The 16,501-nt window shown below is 35.6% G+C and overlaps 1 protein-coding gene and 1 long non-coding RNA gene across 5 annotated transcripts in view; one reads left to right on the plus strand and one right to left on the minus strand.

Moving 5' to 3' along the window:
• Positions 1-16,501, minus strand: part of LOC141381198 (uncharacterized) — a 63,227-nt gene that overhangs the window by 23,679 nt on the left and 23,047 nt on the right. Inside the window, exons 2-4 of one of the 3 annotated variants that reach the window (XR_012400984.1) lie at positions 15,487-15,906; positions 15,219-15,388; positions 9,580-10,939 (exon numbers count right to left, since the gene is read on the minus strand). This is a non-coding gene — a long non-coding RNA (uncharacterized lncRNA). Of the gene's footprint in view, positions 1-9,579; positions 10,940-15,218; positions 15,389-15,486; positions 15,942-16,501 lie in introns of those variants that run through there. The other 2 variants (XR_012400985.1, XR_012400986.1) reach the window with 2 other exon arrangements.
• Positions 159-16,444, plus strand: il2rb (interleukin 2 receptor, beta). Of its 2 annotated transcripts, XM_005171592.6 has the most exons (10): positions 159-225; positions 4,670-4,760; positions 7,416-7,524; positions 7,609-7,705; positions 7,782-7,869; positions 10,411-10,544; positions 10,754-10,973; positions 11,058-11,157; positions 11,519-11,600; positions 15,229-16,444. In XM_005171592.6, the coding sequence occupies exons 2-10, from the start codon at positions 4,682-4,684 to the stop codon at positions 15,943-15,945; spliced, it is 1,626 nt and encodes a 541-aa protein (XP_005171649.1). In that variant the 5' UTR covers positions 159-225; positions 4,670-4,681; the 3' UTR covers positions 15,946-16,444. The 2 variants fall into 2 exon arrangements, with proteins under 2 accessions (XP_005171649.1, NP_001121739.1); NM_001128267.1 differs by lacking the exons at positions 159-225; positions 7,609-7,705 and having other exon boundaries at positions 4,682-4,760; positions 7,799-7,869; positions 15,229-15,945.

The raw sequence follows: 16,501 nt of genomic DNA on the forward strand, positions 1-16,501 counted from the left end.
CACTAATGCAATGAGCAGAGAGAGAGAGAGAGAGAGAGAAAGGATGAGTAGCAGAAAGGAAGAAGTAGAGTGATATAGAAAGACAGATCCTTCTGACAGAATGAGGTGAAGGGGAGGAGCAGACAGAGAATGAGCGGTAAAGATAGAAGGATGAAGGGTAGGTGGTCAAGTACACAGACAGACCTCAGCATCCATGCTGCCTGCGCAGACTACTGAAGGCAAAGGGTAAGTCTTTTACTTACTTTTTTACTTACTTACGGTACTCGAGAACTGCTGGGTCGAGCAGTGATCTATTCAATCAGTCAATCTCAAGTCTTTCAATTCTGAAAAAAGCTGACCTGGTTTGACAGAAGTGATGTCATTTCATCTACAGTGACTGTAAACACTTAAGTCACAATTAAAAAGCATTATTTGGTCTGGAGAAAAGGAAGAATTTGTTTAGGTTTTCAAATGATAAATTAATAGACATGCAGTAAAAGACTAAACATTTCGAGGCACTTCATGAGTGGAGTATGCGTGCTTAGTGTCATGTGCGAACTGACTTCATACATCAATAATAACCCTGCTGTTTTAAAGTGTTCGCGAAATGACAAGGTGAGTATATAGTTTTGATAGCTATGTTTGCAGACACCACATTTGGTTTCGGTATATTTTGGTGTCTGATGCAACAATATTTAGACATTTTGATGTGTGAATTTGGTCTCCAAAATTGTTTTGAGGTCGCTGCGTGGGTTGACTACTTCAACTCCATTCAATTCAATTCAGTTCAAGTTTATTTGTACAGTGCATTTAATAATAATTATCGTTCCAATGCAGCTTTGCATAAGGTGTAAGGTATTACATTACAGTCAAAATCCGAATCATTAGTCATTGGCAACATCTCATTCATTATGAATAGGTGAAATAAGCGATACTGGATAAAAAGTAATATATTACAATTTTTTGTCTACCTTATCTCTTTAAAAAAAGAAAAAAAATGCAAATTACAATAAAATAACATAGCATATTCACATTGCGCCCTTAAAAAAGTTAGAAAACACATTTAGTTACGTTGTTTTTTTTTAAGTGACTGCAGAATGTAATATCTTACTTTTTTCCCAACACTGGAATCAAGTTTTTTTAATTGGTAACAATTAACTTGGTTTATATTTATTTTTAATAAATTAAGTGATTAATATTCATTATGCACAGATAAATTATCTGTGCACTTAACGAGATTGTTCACCCCAAAATGAAAATGCACTCACTATTTACTGTCTCTCAGATAATTCCAGATGCTTTCTTTTTTTCTGTTGAACATAAAAGAAGATATTTCAAAGAATGTACAAAAAAAAACACTATGGTTTCCCCTTTCCAACAAATAACTCCTTTTGTTTTCAACAGAACAAAGAAACACAAGCCGGTGATGATTTTAGGAGCTCTCAAGTAGCAATGCGTGAAACCGAGAGAACTGAAACAGACGCTTGTAGCGATCACTTACTCATATCAGTAGTTAATGTTCAAATACTATCATAGCAATGCTATCGGAATTGCTCAGCGTTCACTTTTAAAAATGTTAAAGTGAAACCGCATGATCATAGATTGCAGAGTGTCCCGTCACGGTTTGAAATCTCTCATCGTCTGGGCCGCCAGTATACAATTGAGTCTTTTTACAAGAAGTCACAGTACGGTTTGAGTTGAGGGTTTTTGTTGACGTCTGTGGGTGTCGTTTGTTAGCGTTAGTGGAAATTGCTTGTATACAGGCTGACCACCCACTCACAAAGAGGGCTGCGCTGCTGACAATGGCCCACTCAGCAAAAGAGGCAGCTTGCGTCACATTTGTGCATCTAAAGCACAAAGTTCAACATTTTGCAATGGAATTCAATATGCATGCTTGCAGTTTACAGTTTTCTTTAGGCAACATCCTGTCAGGTAAAAAGCCACAGCAATGCCATTTAAAAGTGAAAGTCTTAAAGCTCCACTGGCTAACTGTATACATTAAAACTGTCAACACTTTGTTTTTTTAAGCGAGGTATACTTTGAAGGTTTAAAAAATCTATTTTGTGTAAAAAAAAAAAAAAAACAATATACACAAATGTAAAATGTGCTGTTATGCGACACTAAAGATTTTGCCACCATTTCAGTGCATACTGTATCATTTCTCTCCGGTTTTGAGATCTAGAACGTTTGTTTTAACTTCCCAGTTCATCATGACTAAACTTAGCCTCCTTGCTGGGAGCAATATGGTTTGTGCGTGTATTTTTCTATATGTGTCACTTTCAGCCACAGTTAAGAACCAACAACATTTGTGGTTGCACTCTTAGTCATATCTCCATAGCGACAGTTTGTGACCTCATAGTTTGCCACTAAATTATTACCAGATGGCCTTATCACATTGTTTCCCACACCAAATATGATTATAGATATTGATTTTAATTCAAAAGATTAATTTGACCACAGTCTGTGCTGCACCGGGTACGAGTGTTAACCTGTTAACAATGCAACGTGTGTTGAAAATTGATGAAATATTGAGTGTTGTCACTTGTGTGGTACTGTATGTAGTGAAATGTTTAAAGACTCAGAATGAAAAACAATCCTCATTTACTCTGCTGTGCATCTCGTTTATGTTAACACTGTATGACTTTTGTTAATTGTGTTAAATGTTCATACAATAAAGGTGAATGACAGAAGCTGCAAACAATTCAATATCCTAAAGATATATCCTGCTGCTGCATGCAAGAAAATGTAGAGGACAGCACATATGAACTCAATTGAAGTCAGAATTATTAGCCCCATTCATTTTTTTCCCAATTTCTGTTTAACGGAGAGATGATTTTTTTTTCAACATTTCTACACATAATAATTTTAATAAATTATCTCTAATGATTGATTTATTTTATCTTTGTCATGATGACAGTAAATAATATTCTACTAGATATTTATCAAGACACTTCAATACAGCTTAAAGTGACATTTAAAGACTTAACTAGGTTAATTAGGTTAAAGTTAGGGTAATTAGGCAAATCATTGTATATCAGTGGTTTGCTCTGTCGACTATCCAAAAAATATTGTTAATAATATTGACCTTAAAATGATTTTTAAAAAGTAAAAAACTGCTTTTATTCTAGCGGAAATAAAACAAATAAGACTTTACCCAGAAGATAAAATATTACCAGACATACTGTGAAAATTTCCTTGCTCTGTTAAACATCATTTAGGAAATATTTGATAAAGAGAAAAACATTCACAAGAGGGCGAATAATATTTACTTTTGCTTTTCCATCTCCATTCATGCCCATTGTTTACAACCCAAAATGGACCTTTTCAATAATAAACAAAACTGAGATGACATATACATATCCTTCAAACATTGAACTTTAAAATTAAACTAAACGCATTAACACATTTAACTTTCAGTAGCTCATCAAAAACTATATGAACGTGATTTTTTTGGAAACAATATTACGCACATTAAATATCACTGTAGTAAAGTACTGTTTGTCTGTATTGTGTAACCTTGTTGTGTTGATTAAAACGTAATGCTGAGTGAATTTCAAAATGATTTTGCATATTTAACACATAGACGAATATTGTATTTACCTGCACGAGAAATCTACAATAAATGCTGCTAAAAAGGATTGTATATTGACATTTTTTTGTGAACTTTTTTCCCTTACACTCTCAGAAATAGAGGTATGCGAACTGTCACTGGGGTGGTACCTTTTCAAAAGGTACACATTTGTACTTGAAGGGTCCATGTTGGTACCTCAAAATTATATATTAGTTTCTAATAATTCAAATTAATTTGTACATTTTAGGTACTAATGTGATCCCTTAAGGTATTAATATGGTAAATATTAATATGGTTTACCTTTTCAAAATGTACCACCAAAGTGACAGCTCACGTATTTTTATTTCTGAGAGTGTAGCATGAAATATATTTTTATGATGCGAAAAAATTGGCTGAATTAAAAGGTTGCATGAATGTTCAAGATTGTTTATTGAACCATCAATGCCAATTTTGTGGTGCAACCTTATGATTCGCAAAGATTTGTTTTAGTTAAATTTTTTTTTCTTAATAGTTTGAGTGGAAATTCCTGAAACCTGAAATGCATCCTATAATATTATTCACAGTAGAACTTTTAGTAAAATAGAAAAGGTGAATCCAATGATGCGTATACAGTGCTCAGCATAAGTGAGTACAGCCCATTTTGAAAATGAATATATTTATCCATTTCTCTGTGAATATAGGCAATGTATTTTAATGCATTTAAACTAAACAGATTTATTAAACAGATATATTCATAAAAATGTTTTAGTCACCAAACATTGAGAAATTGAAGGATAATACATTTAAATTCAAGCAAAATATTGCCATAAAAATTACAACCTACAAAATTTCTACTAAATGTTTCCTCTTTTTTTTTTTTTTGCTTCTCTTGATTTTTCCTCTTTTTAAAAATTGTATTTAATATTTTTCTATATCATATAAATTTGGGTGTACTAGGTTTTGGACCGTTATCTCCAGATTTGGCTTCAGTACTGATAAATCTAATGTATATGCACAAATATAATATTTTATAGCTTCCTATTAAAATTATTAATTTAAAACACAATTTGTGAAGGGTGCACTTATATATGCTGAGCTCTGTATAGTGATATATTTTTGTGATATATCTTTGTGTTTAAGATCCAAGTAGTGATGAAGGATTACTGGCGTTCCCTTCTGTTCATCTTCATCATACTTTGTGGAACCTGCCAGTCCAGCAACTCACAAACAGGTACAAAGCCAATCTTAATTTTATTAAAGTGTTCCTATTTTTTTTTCTATTCAATGTGTTTACTATCATAAATTAGTGTTCCCAGAATTTTGCAGGTATATTTTTGAGATACCCGTGAAATATTAAAAAAATAAACATTGTTTTTTAGGTTTTGCCTCAGAGAAAACCACATGACAAGTGCAATCTCGTTCATTTTTTTGGAGAATACTTTTTTTTCACAAGATTTTTTTTATGTGATTACTCCCCAGCAGGCACAGAATGTCAACATGTCTACAGACTGATGTTGTACCCCAATGTCGTGGGATGTTGCATTTTGTTGAAAATAAAAATCGGGTTGATGTCAGAACCGTCAGGTCGAAGTCAAAGTCCAACATCAGACTGAAGTTTTAGCATTTAGCATTAGCATTTTGGTTACTTTCCAATGCAACATAAAAACAACAATATATCAACGTTTAATGATGAAATAGCTTGACATTGTTTAGACTTTACCATCATGACGTCTATATAATTTTGGTTGCCATACCTGACGAATAAATGTCAGTATTTGACGTAAATATGAGGTTGGTTTAAAATGTTGACTCGACGTTGGATTTTGGTCACTTTCCAACACAACCTAAAATCAACCAAATATCAACGTCATTTTATGTCATTATTGGCCGTTGTGCGTCTACTGCGTCAAGTAAATGTAATGTAATATTTTTTTTCTACAGATTATTTTTAGAAGCATAAAACAACTTGCAGAACATTTTGTAAAGGATTTTTACAGGAATATTTAGCAAACCTGAAAAAATAAGTATAATTCCATTTCTTTAATAAAAGGCAAACAAATTTACAGTTATAAAGTAGAAATCAAACACAGCATTAAAGTGAGCTAACACATCAAAAAAAAAAAGAAAATTTACAGTTAATTTACTCCATTTACAATGACCCTCTGGTCATTGAAAATCTAGGTGACTTGTGTTGTTCAGTAGAACATTAAAAAAGATTTTTAATTGAATTTGTGGATACTGGCAATTCGTATAATCGACAGGTGTAAAATTCAGTTATTGGAGGGCCGCAGCTCTGCAGTTTAGATCCAATCCTAATTAAACACACCTGATCAAACTAATTAAGCCCTTCAGGCTTGTTCGAAATCTACAGGTAAGTGTATTGAAGCAGGGTTGGAACTAAACTGTGCAGGAATGTAGCCCTCCAGGAACTTGACACCCCTAGTATAATGCAGTCAATAGTCACACATTTTTGATAAAAAATGTAAACATACAAACAATCCAAATTAATCCCTGTGACTTTACTGTACACTACACTGTAAATGATACCGATAATACACTTATAAAGCAAAACAATTGGTGTAAAAAAACAAACATATGCATGCACTTCGTGACGAAGTGAGTATGCACTTGTTTTTTGCCAAACCAGCTTGTACATGTAATTGTCAAAGACGTGTGAACTGCTATAAATGATGCTCGCATAAATGAACAACTTACAATTGAGGAGGCATTCAGTGATTCAAGAAGAGACAGACAAGAAGTACTAACCATACAAATGAACTGTGCTCAAAGAATTAACTGCTAGAGCAGGGGTGCCCAAACTCGATCCTGGAGAGCCGGTGCCCTGCAGATTTCAGCTCCAACCACAATTAGACACACCGGAACCAGCTAATCAAGCTTTTACCAGGTATTCTACAAAGCTTCTGACAAGTGTATTGAAGGAAGTTCTGCAGGAAACTCTGAAAGGCATTGGTCCTCCAGGACTGAGTTTGGGCACCTATGTGCCAGAGTAATTCATTTTATTTATTTTTTTGATAAAGAGAAGAGTGTTTCTACAGATGGTTTGTCAAGCCCACTCACCTGTCTGAAGCTCATTTCATAAAAGCACAATGTTTTGTTGCACTTTCTTTAGCCTTTGTGTCTAAAATTGTCAGATGCAACGCTCAGAAATGGCTTGTAAAAAAGTACCGCGCAGAGCTTGAGGGTATCTGAATACAGCTACTGAGCATCTATAATTAGACACTTGCTTCAACCAGTGATCTGGAACTGACAGTGATGAGCAACGTTGCTTGTAAAGGTTGAAGATCTTGACAGCATCTAAAAACTGTAGCGTTTATGTGTGTGGCACTTTGACAATATGCGAGATGCAAGAGTAACGTGCACACACAATGCATTTAACTAGAAATAAACTAAAAGTTTTTTTTATGTATTGCAAATAAATCAGTATTTTTGAAACTAATGAAGAAAGCAGAAGTCAATGATTTATTTAAATTATTCAGCCTGACATGTTTACTGCTCCAAAATATTCTAAATGTTTGCTAAAATGAAATGTGTTCAAAGGGGAAATTTTATTTTTTACAAAGATATTTAAAAAGAGCTTTTTAGAGCAGTAATCACAATACCGTGAAACCATGATATTTTTACCCAAGGTTTTCATACCGTCAGAAACATATACCGGCCCATGCCTAAAGTTTACATTGAAAAACAATGGAAAATGTGTTCCGTCTCAATGGCCTATAAGAGTTCATATACTATCCAAACGTCAGAAGTATGAATTGTCTCTGAATGTTTGTTATTAGTACATCGATCTAATTTGAAACTATTGTAGAGACAAAACAAATTTACTTGTTTTCTATCCTCTAACTGTCTTCTGACTTACCATAAACAGGAGATCTGACCTGTGTGAATGACTACATGACAAACATTTCTTGCGTGTGGTGGAACTATAGCAATTTCTCCAACCAGCAATGTGAGCTTGAGGTTAACTGTAAAATAAGGTTTGTGATTTTACTTCACTTCAAGTCAATTTTAAACACTTATGAACAAGCCTTATTGAATTTGAATGTGTCTGTGTGCTAAAGTCCAAGCAGCCAATCAAAATCTTCCAGATGTGAGCTGGTGCCGCAGAACAACCTCTCAAATTCTCCCAGAAGCTGTTTTTTATTTTGTGAAAATGCTGTAAGTAGAAATTGAAATCTTTCATAAAATTGATTAAAAGAATTGTTTCCTTACATTTTACCTTTCTGTCACACAGTACTTCTTTTTCCTTAGCAAAATGGTATTGTCTGTGAGCTGTAATGGATCACTCATCAGCAGCCTGCATTATAAGCCAGGCCGACACAGTAAGTGGAAGTCATTTCGAATTTTTCTATTGTAAGTTGAAAAGTCTTTTTTGCCCTTCTGAAAATAAATCTCTTATATATTACACTTTACTTAAATTGGTTTCTAGTTCCAAATTTAATCTGGCTCCCATTTCAAGCGAGCATTAAATTTAGACCGTATATAGAATTAGGAATTGATCACATTTGTCATTCATGACTCAATTTACAGTCTTGATTGATATCTGATCCCATACTCTTGCCTTATACATTGATGCCACATAGAGTTTCACAGCCCCGGCATTCTCGACATTCTGAATTTAGTCAGAGGATGCAGGGTTAACTAATACCTCTTATTCTGGTTACCTCCTGCTCAATCATGCTCATCAAAGTGTAATCAATTTAATCACTTTCATGCCACTTGCTAAAAATCAGCAATAAACAGAAATCAAATGGTCTTCGAGCTGAAGTGCATTGATGAAATTATCAGTTGGATGTGCCAAAATTTTCCTCAGTTAAACAAAGAGAAAACTGAAGTCATTGCGTTTGGAAACAGAGATGAGGTTCTCAAGGTGAATGCGTTGGCTCTAAAGGTCAAACAACAAAAAATGAGGTCAACAATCTTGGTGTGACTCTGGAGTCAGATCGGAGTTTCAATAGTCATGTCAAACCAGTTAGGAAATCAGCATACTATCATCTCCAAAACATTGCAAGAATCAGATGCTTTGTTTCCAGTGAGGACTTAGAGAAACTTGTTCATGCTTTTATCAGCAACAGGGTGGATTACTGTAACAGCCTCCTCACAGGCCTTCCCAAAAAGAGTCAGACAGTTGCAGCTCATCCAGAAAGCTGCGGCCAGGATTCTGACCAGAACAAGGAAATCAGAGCACATCACATCTATCCTCAGGTCTCTACACTGGCTCCCAGTTAAATTGAGAATAGATTTTAAAGTAATTTTACTGGTCTATAAATCACTAAATGGCCTAGGACCTCAATACATTACAGATATGCTCACTGAATACAAACCTAACAAATTCAGAGATCAGTCAAAGCAGGGCGAATCGGCTTTCGGCCACTATGCCCCCAGCTGCTGGAATCAGCTTCCAGAAATGATCAGATGTGCTTTAACAATGGGCACATTCAAATCAAGACTGAAAACACATCTGTAAAGCTGTGCCTTTACTGAATGAGCACTGTGCTACATCCCACAGATCAGACTATTATGTTTTTCTCTTCTTTTTTTATTTTATAACCTATTTTAACACATTCTTATCTGTTTTTTATCCTTTTTAATATTAGTTTTTATTTTCTTATACTTGTCTCTTTTATTCCTATTTATGTAAAGTCATTTGAATTGCCACTGTGTATGAAATGTGCTATATAAATAAACTTGCCTTGCCCTGAAGTACCTACAGCTTTATTTATATTTATAATTTATACTTTCGCCTGGCACGGCGTCATAGACCTCCGCTGACTGCGCGCACACCTGACGAAATGAATAAATATAGAAGCAGGAAGTTTCTGGAACTACGTCATATCATTAATATCGTTCAAGATTTTTAAACTAATTATTTTTATCATGTTTACCAATTTTAATGATTAAAGATTTTTATAACCATTCAGAATTTTTTTTAATCAAACTTTGAAGCATCACTTGCTTTTGTTCTACCTTGTCTGTTCAGACAGATCTACCTGTTGTAGTTTATTAAAATATTAATGAAAACAGAACATGGATTGCTCTACAAATACATTTTTATTATGGAAAAAAAGCAACAACAACAAAAAAGTACACTTACTAAAAATACTGAATTTTTTTTAAAGATTTATCCTGCTCCACAATTCACTGTCTGGCTAGTTTGTGTCCTCTACTTATATGCTAAAAAGGCAATAATGGTCCAATATAACATACTTTCAAATGTCAGTAAGGACATGGTTTAAAGAAACACTGCAACTTTTTTTGGAAATAGATTAATTTAACCTAGAGTTCAATGGTTGAGTTTTACCATTTTTGAACCCATTCAGCCGATTTCGATGCATTTAAAAAATATTAAAACTACTTTTATTACAGCCAAATAAAACAAACAAGGCATTCTCCAGAAGAAACAAAAATGCTGTAGGAAATACTGTGAAAAATTCCTTGGTCTGTTAAACACAATTTGGAAAATATTTGAAAAAGGGCAAGTAATTTAGACTTCAACTGTATTATACAGGCACTGTTATTTAGTTACCTAGCTATTTACTATAGACTATTTTCAGTTGCTGCGTAATATCATTGCACCTGCAGCCATGGTATGGTAGGAGAGTTCCTTGTTAATCATGCAGAAATAAGAGCATAGTTTAAAGCTACTTTTTATTTTATGTCAGTCTTAGTACAAGATTAAAACACAAAAGAGTCAAGCTTTAAATTCTGTTTTTGAAATTGAGCAAGAGTCAATAGGGGAGTTATAAACCGAGTCTGTTTCCAAAAAACTGGAATGTTCCTGTAAGTTATTTTGTTGTTACTTCTGTTATCAATGTAGTTTTCCCTCATGCTTGTTATTTTTTTCTTTATTTATTAAATGTCAGTTAAGACGCAACCACCAGATAAGCCTGTTGTGAATGGGAGCAACGTGTCTTGGAGTAAAGGCAGTAACTTTCCTAAATCCATTAAGAAGCATGAATTTCAATTGCAGTTTAAAGATGCACATACAAGCTGGGAGGTAAGCAAGCGTTCGTATTTGATATACATGTTTTATTTAACATTTACTTCATCAGCTAGTTATAACAAAAGTGCAAAACTAAGTCAAACTGTCTTGTGATGATTACATGGCAAGTTAAATAGAACATAAATAGTTTTTTTAATGGATGAAAAATTGAATTGAGTTGCATTGCATTGAAATTGTCTCGTATTTGTTGTATGCTTCTGTAGATGGCAAAACCCGGCCAACTCTCTCAAGAAAACTACACGCAGCTCAACCATGATTTACTGACTGTAGGAGAAGAATACCAGGCCAGGGTGCGTGTGAAGCCAGTTGAGCCGAAAACTGACGGTCATTTTCGGGGGGAATGGAGTGAATGGAGTCCTGCCGTATCCTGGAGGTCTGAGATTGGAAACCTACCAGTGAAACCAAAAGAGGATTCACCCAAAAGTGTGTTCTGTAAAATTACAATTTTTTTTCTCAAATTAAGATTGGACTATGCTATGATAACGGTTTTCTTTTGCTTTTCATCAGAGCGTGATAATATGCCTGTAATTATGATTGTTGGATTCAACCTACTGCTTGGTCTCATTATCATACCAATAATCATCTATAAAGTAAAGAAAAGCAGCCGGTGAGTATTACATGTGTGTGTCTTGCCCTTGCTTTTTTTTAACAAAGTAACATTATTATTTAGTACAATGTTTGTTCTTTAAAAAAAAAAAAATAATAATAATTAATAAATAAATAAATAATAAATGAATAAACTATATATACACACACACACACAAACACACACACACACACTACCACACACACACAATACCACACACACACACACACACACACACACACACACACACACACACACACGCACACACGCACACACACACACACACACACACACACACACACACACACACACACACACAGCAGCTTTACAAAAGGTAATCTGTTTGTTTGTGCCTGTATCAAGCATTCTCATTTCATTGCAGGCCATTAAAACCAATACAACATGTTCCAGACCCATCCAAATACTTCCAGCCTCTTCATACCATTCATGGTGGAAACTTCCGGGTAAGTTCAAAATGAAATTATTTAGTGTGTATGTGTTGTGTCACATTTTCGAAAATTTGGTTTTAGTATTTGATTAAAGACATCTATCATGCTTAGCAAGGTGATGCTGATTTAAAGAGGACCTATCATGCCTATTTTTACAAGTCTGTAAAATAAGTCTCTAATGTCCCTTTAGTGTGCATGTAAAGTTTCAGCTCAAAATACCCCACAAATATTGTTTTACAACTTTTTAAAATCTGAGGCTCAAATGACGCGAATTGCACGATAGGAGCGGTGCAAATGGCGTGATACTCGCAAATTGAGTATTTTGCGCGTTTGACTTGCTTAATGCGCGTTTTGCGCGAATCGCTCTAGGTTGAAAATCTAAACTTCAGTGGACATTCGCCCCGCGTTAACCAATCAGAAGCTTGCTCTTGTGGGGGCGTGATTGTGACGTATCACCTGTTTTCGGTGTCCCGGGGAAATCCACCAGCCGACACCGACAAAAAGTTCATCAAATTGGGCTTGACTCAGTCAGAAGTATTGCTAAAAGCCTCCATCATCCAGGTTCAGTTTCTGGAGGAGTTTATGAGCTCACAGAGCTGGATGCACCTTTGAAAGGATCTAGTGGACTCAGACACAGCCCTAAATTTATCGACGCTGTTTTTCAGCCTTCATAAAGCACATAAACACTGTTATGTTCTTCATAAAATTTATGTTGAAAGAAGCTAGAGTCACCGGGCAGACAGAAGCCCTGGCCATCACGCAAATCCGCGTCTGTTCTGAAGTGAATTTGACACGCGAATGAAGCGGGGTTTGATGCGCGAATGAAGCGAGTAAACTCAAATGTTCACGAGGCTATTTACACGCGAATATCGTGATTTATCCGTGCGTTCCGCATCTGGTGTGAACACAGCATTAGGCTTCCAAACTGTGCCATTTTGATGACCGTTGCTTTAAATTCAAATGAGGTTATTCTGCCAGCCCTCTTTTCAAACAATGGCGGAGCTAAAAAAATTCCTATGCATTAGCATAGCAGCAGATTTAAAACGTCTGCTTCTCACTCAGGGCTGTTTATGCTAACTAGGGAGACAGCATCACTAATGAACAGGACTTTTTCCCTGCGATGACATGTACAAAGGAAAAATGTCAATAAAAGTGGTTCTACATACATTTAAAATGTAACTGATTAAAATATTTTTAAAAAGTACTTTTCTCATGGTCAATATAACTGTTAATTGACTGAAGTTAAGGCTGATTTTGGGGCTGATCACACTGAATGCGCTTTTTGCGATGAGAGGCGCCTTTTTGAATGGCTTACTAACGGCCGCAAGCGTTTTGTGCGCTGCTTATGTGCACTGCACGCCCTGCGTTTTAACCGCCTACTGCGCCTCGCATTTTTGCCCTTGTCTGCCATATGCTCGCAGTTGAAAAAAGTAAAAAAGGGCGTTACGTTACTTGCATCTTTTTCATTATCCAATCAAAGTAAAGCAGAGGCGGGGTTTCGGTTGAGGTGCCTGCAGACTTTTGAAGGAGGAGAGACTTGTGGTTACTGTTTTGAGTTATCTGGTGCTGTATGAATCACAAATCTTGAATTTCACAATATTATTAGTTATTAAAATTATATTAATATCAACAGCAACACTCGCACACAATACCATCCATTCATTGCCTATCGACATTAAAAAAGTACATTGCGCTTTTTTTTTTCTTGTCAACAAAAAAGGCAGTGTGGTGCACCAACAATTTTTGAAATGTAAATGGGCGTTCGGTGTGATCGGCCCCTTATAATTCTGTGTCAGGAGCAGGCGTATGCTCCGCCGCAGCCTGCGTGTGGTCACGCACCTCTCAAAAAATTTAACTACACATTGCAACGACATGTAGTGCAAGCTCTGTGATTGGTCACCCACAAATGTGGGTGGGACAGAGAGCCGCGCGAACCCGATGGAGCGAGTGTTTACAAGTGTCGAGTCCCGTGAAGAAGTGTTTTGTGTTTCCCTGATGATTAAAGTTGTTGCACGTCCACCGTATCCTGCCTCAAAATGAGCGAGTTTGAGCTACTTGTACATTAAGGCAGCATTCAGAAAAAACGAAACACCAGCAAAGAAACTTGACACAGAGGAACATAAAAACTTCCAAAACGCTAGCTATCAGGGAAGTGTTATTGCAGAGCAACACATACAGCACGCAAAAGTATAAATGCATAACAACACGCAAGGCCAATAATATACTTTTTTTTTTCTCTTTTGGACAGTCTTTTTTTTTTTCTTAGTGAATATATATATATATATATATATATATATATATATATATATATATATATATATATATATATATATATATATATATATATATATATATATATATATATATATATATATATAAAGTCAGAATTATTAGCCCCCTTGAATTATTAGCTCTCCTGTTTATTTTTTCCCCCAATTTCTGTTTAGCAGAGAGTAGATTTTTTTTCAACACATTTCTAATGATAGCAGTTTTAATAACTCATTTCTAATAACAGATTTATTTTATCTTTGACATGATGACAGTGAATAATATTTTACTAGATATTTTTCAAGACACTTCTGTACAGCTTGAAGTGACATTTAAAGGCTTAACTAGGTTAATTAGGTTAACTAGGCAGGTTTGGATAATTAGGCTAGTTATTGTATAATGAGGGTTTGTTCTGTAGACAATTGAACAAAAATATAGCTTAAAGGGGCTAAAAATTTTGTCCTAATAATGGCTTTTAAAAAATAAAAAACTGCTTTTATAATAGCCGAAATAAAAAAAAATAAAATATATATTATCAGACATACTGTGAAGATTTCACTGCTCTGTTAAACATTTTTAACAATATTTAAAAAAGAAAAAAAATCAAAAGGGGGCTAATAATATATATATATATATATATATATATTGCCCAATTAACTTAACCTAGTTGAGATTTTAAATTGCACTTTATTAACTTAAATAGCATCCTATCAAAATCAACAGAAATTGGATATTACAATTAAAATGTGTTGAAAAAAATCTTCTGTCCACTAAACAGCACTTTAACAGCACATTAACTTCAGTATATATATATATATATAAAAAAAAAATTCATATCACACGGCCCCAGTTCGGACATACTTCTTAACCCCAAACTTTTGAACAATACTGCTAATACATCAGTACAACACAAATTATTTTGCTTTCTGTTTTGCCTTTCACACCAACACATCAAAACCCTACCATTCACACTTATATCCTCACTTGACTCACCCTTCTCTCAACACACCCAGGTTTACTGTTTATTGACATGGCGAGATCTGCATTTCGTGCAAAAACCCACTCATGTCTTTCTTTCAGTCTGCCAACTTGTTATTATTTATATAGTGGGTAGTATATCATAGATGTAATGATCTTTACACTGTTATACTCTATGATATGTATACAGTACAGTCAGTATATTCAATTTGCCTACCTCAAACTTACCTCTAAAATCAACTCACATGAAACACATTCTACATGTTCAAAATACTTCATATTGTGTGATTTAGGAGCCCATTGGGGACCTAAATGCACGCAAATGCACGCAAGCACACACACACACACACACATACACACACACTGACCACATGCATTTCCTCTCACCTTTCCACAGAAATGGCTGGGCGGTCAGAATTCAGTCGGCCCATTTCTTACGCCTCAATCCAGTGATGACATCTCACCCGTGGAGGTCTCCGATATGTGGGACGTCTCCTTAATGGATCCCGATGCCCAGATGTCCACCACCATGCTAGTTCACGCCGGTCAGGTGGACTCTGGAGTGGAGAACAGCGGCACCAGTAAAGCATCGTCCTCCTCAGGTTTCTATAACATGGGCTACTTCTATAGCAAATCTCATACTGGCTCACTCTACCTGGAATCCTGTCCCGTGTATTTCTCTTACCACCCTGATGAGGGCACCCACTCTTCTCTCTCATCGTCCAGCTCTTCGTGCCACTCTTTGGGATCCCCAAGTTCCCTGCCGGAGCAGCCGATGAGCCCGGATTCAGGATTTGCCATGTCTGATGAGCAGCATTGTGAGGATGATGGAGATGGTGAAGAGATAGGAGGCGCGGAGAGAGCAGTGGCAGAAGGAAAGGCATTGGTTTCCTTCATTATGTCACTGTCTCAGGGTGGCGTTCAGCCGGCTGAGGTTTTCCCTCCAGTACCTGTCTTCTCAGCCTGGTCTGAACTTGTAAAGGCGCCCAGCTGTGCTTCTCTCTGTGAGCCAGCAGAGAGCACTGCACTCAGACCTGCCTCCATGATCGAGCCCAGCGGGAGCGGATATCTCACCCTGAAGGAGATGCAGAAGTACAGCAATAAATCCATCTGAAAGAAGGTTCATGGGTAGATCAGTGCAGGATAAAAAAAGTATGAACTGCCTTTCAAATGTTTAGAGTTGGTTATATAATAAAAGTTCCCTTTATTTAGTCACCAAGGCTGTATTTTTAAAATCAAAAATACATCAAATCAGTAGAATTGTTAAATATTATCAAAATGTAAAACAACCTTCAAATATAATTCATTCGTGTGATGATTTTTAGCAACATTACTTCAAATCTTCAGTTACACAAGCCTTTTGAAAAATCACTGTAAAATGCTGATTTGAAATGTTTAGTATAGGCCAGTAGCCAGGTAGGGTTCGGGTGGTTCGAAGGACCCATGCCTCACTGACAAAAATCCTGAATTTGTCCCATACATGAGCTCATTTGTCCTATTTTGACTGCTATGCCATCATAAATTGTGACAATAACTAATCGAAGAAGGCTTTAAAAAAACTTTTTACAAGTAACTTTATTTCTAAATCTTGGACCTTATACTTGAAAGGGGAACATAAGAGCAATAAAAAGCTTATAAAACTTAATTTGAATACTAATTAGGCTATTGTT

Source organism: Danio rerio, chromosome 3 (assembly GCF_049306965.1).
Source record: "Danio rerio strain Tuebingen ecotype United States chromosome 3, GRCz12tu, whole genome shotgun sequence".
Taxonomy (NCBI): Eukaryota; Metazoa; Chordata; class Actinopteri; order Cypriniformes; family Danionidae; genus Danio; species Danio rerio.

What these genes read in the sequence shown, in the direction of transcription:
- il2rb (XM_005171592.6), top strand. Translation starts at nt 4,682, where the DNA reads ATGAAGGATTACTGGCGTTCCCTTCTGTTCATCTTCATCATACTTTGT. An exon ending in GAGGTTAACTGTAAAATAAG is followed by an intron (nt 7,525 to 7,608) that starts GTTTGTGATTTT and finishes TGTGTGCTAAAG; the next exon opens with TCCAAGCAGCCAATCAAAAT. An exon ending in TTCATGGTGGAAACTTCCGG is followed by an intron (nt 11,601 to 15,228) that starts GTAAGTTCAAAA and finishes ACCTTTCCACAG; the next exon opens with AAATGGCTGGGCGGTCAGAA.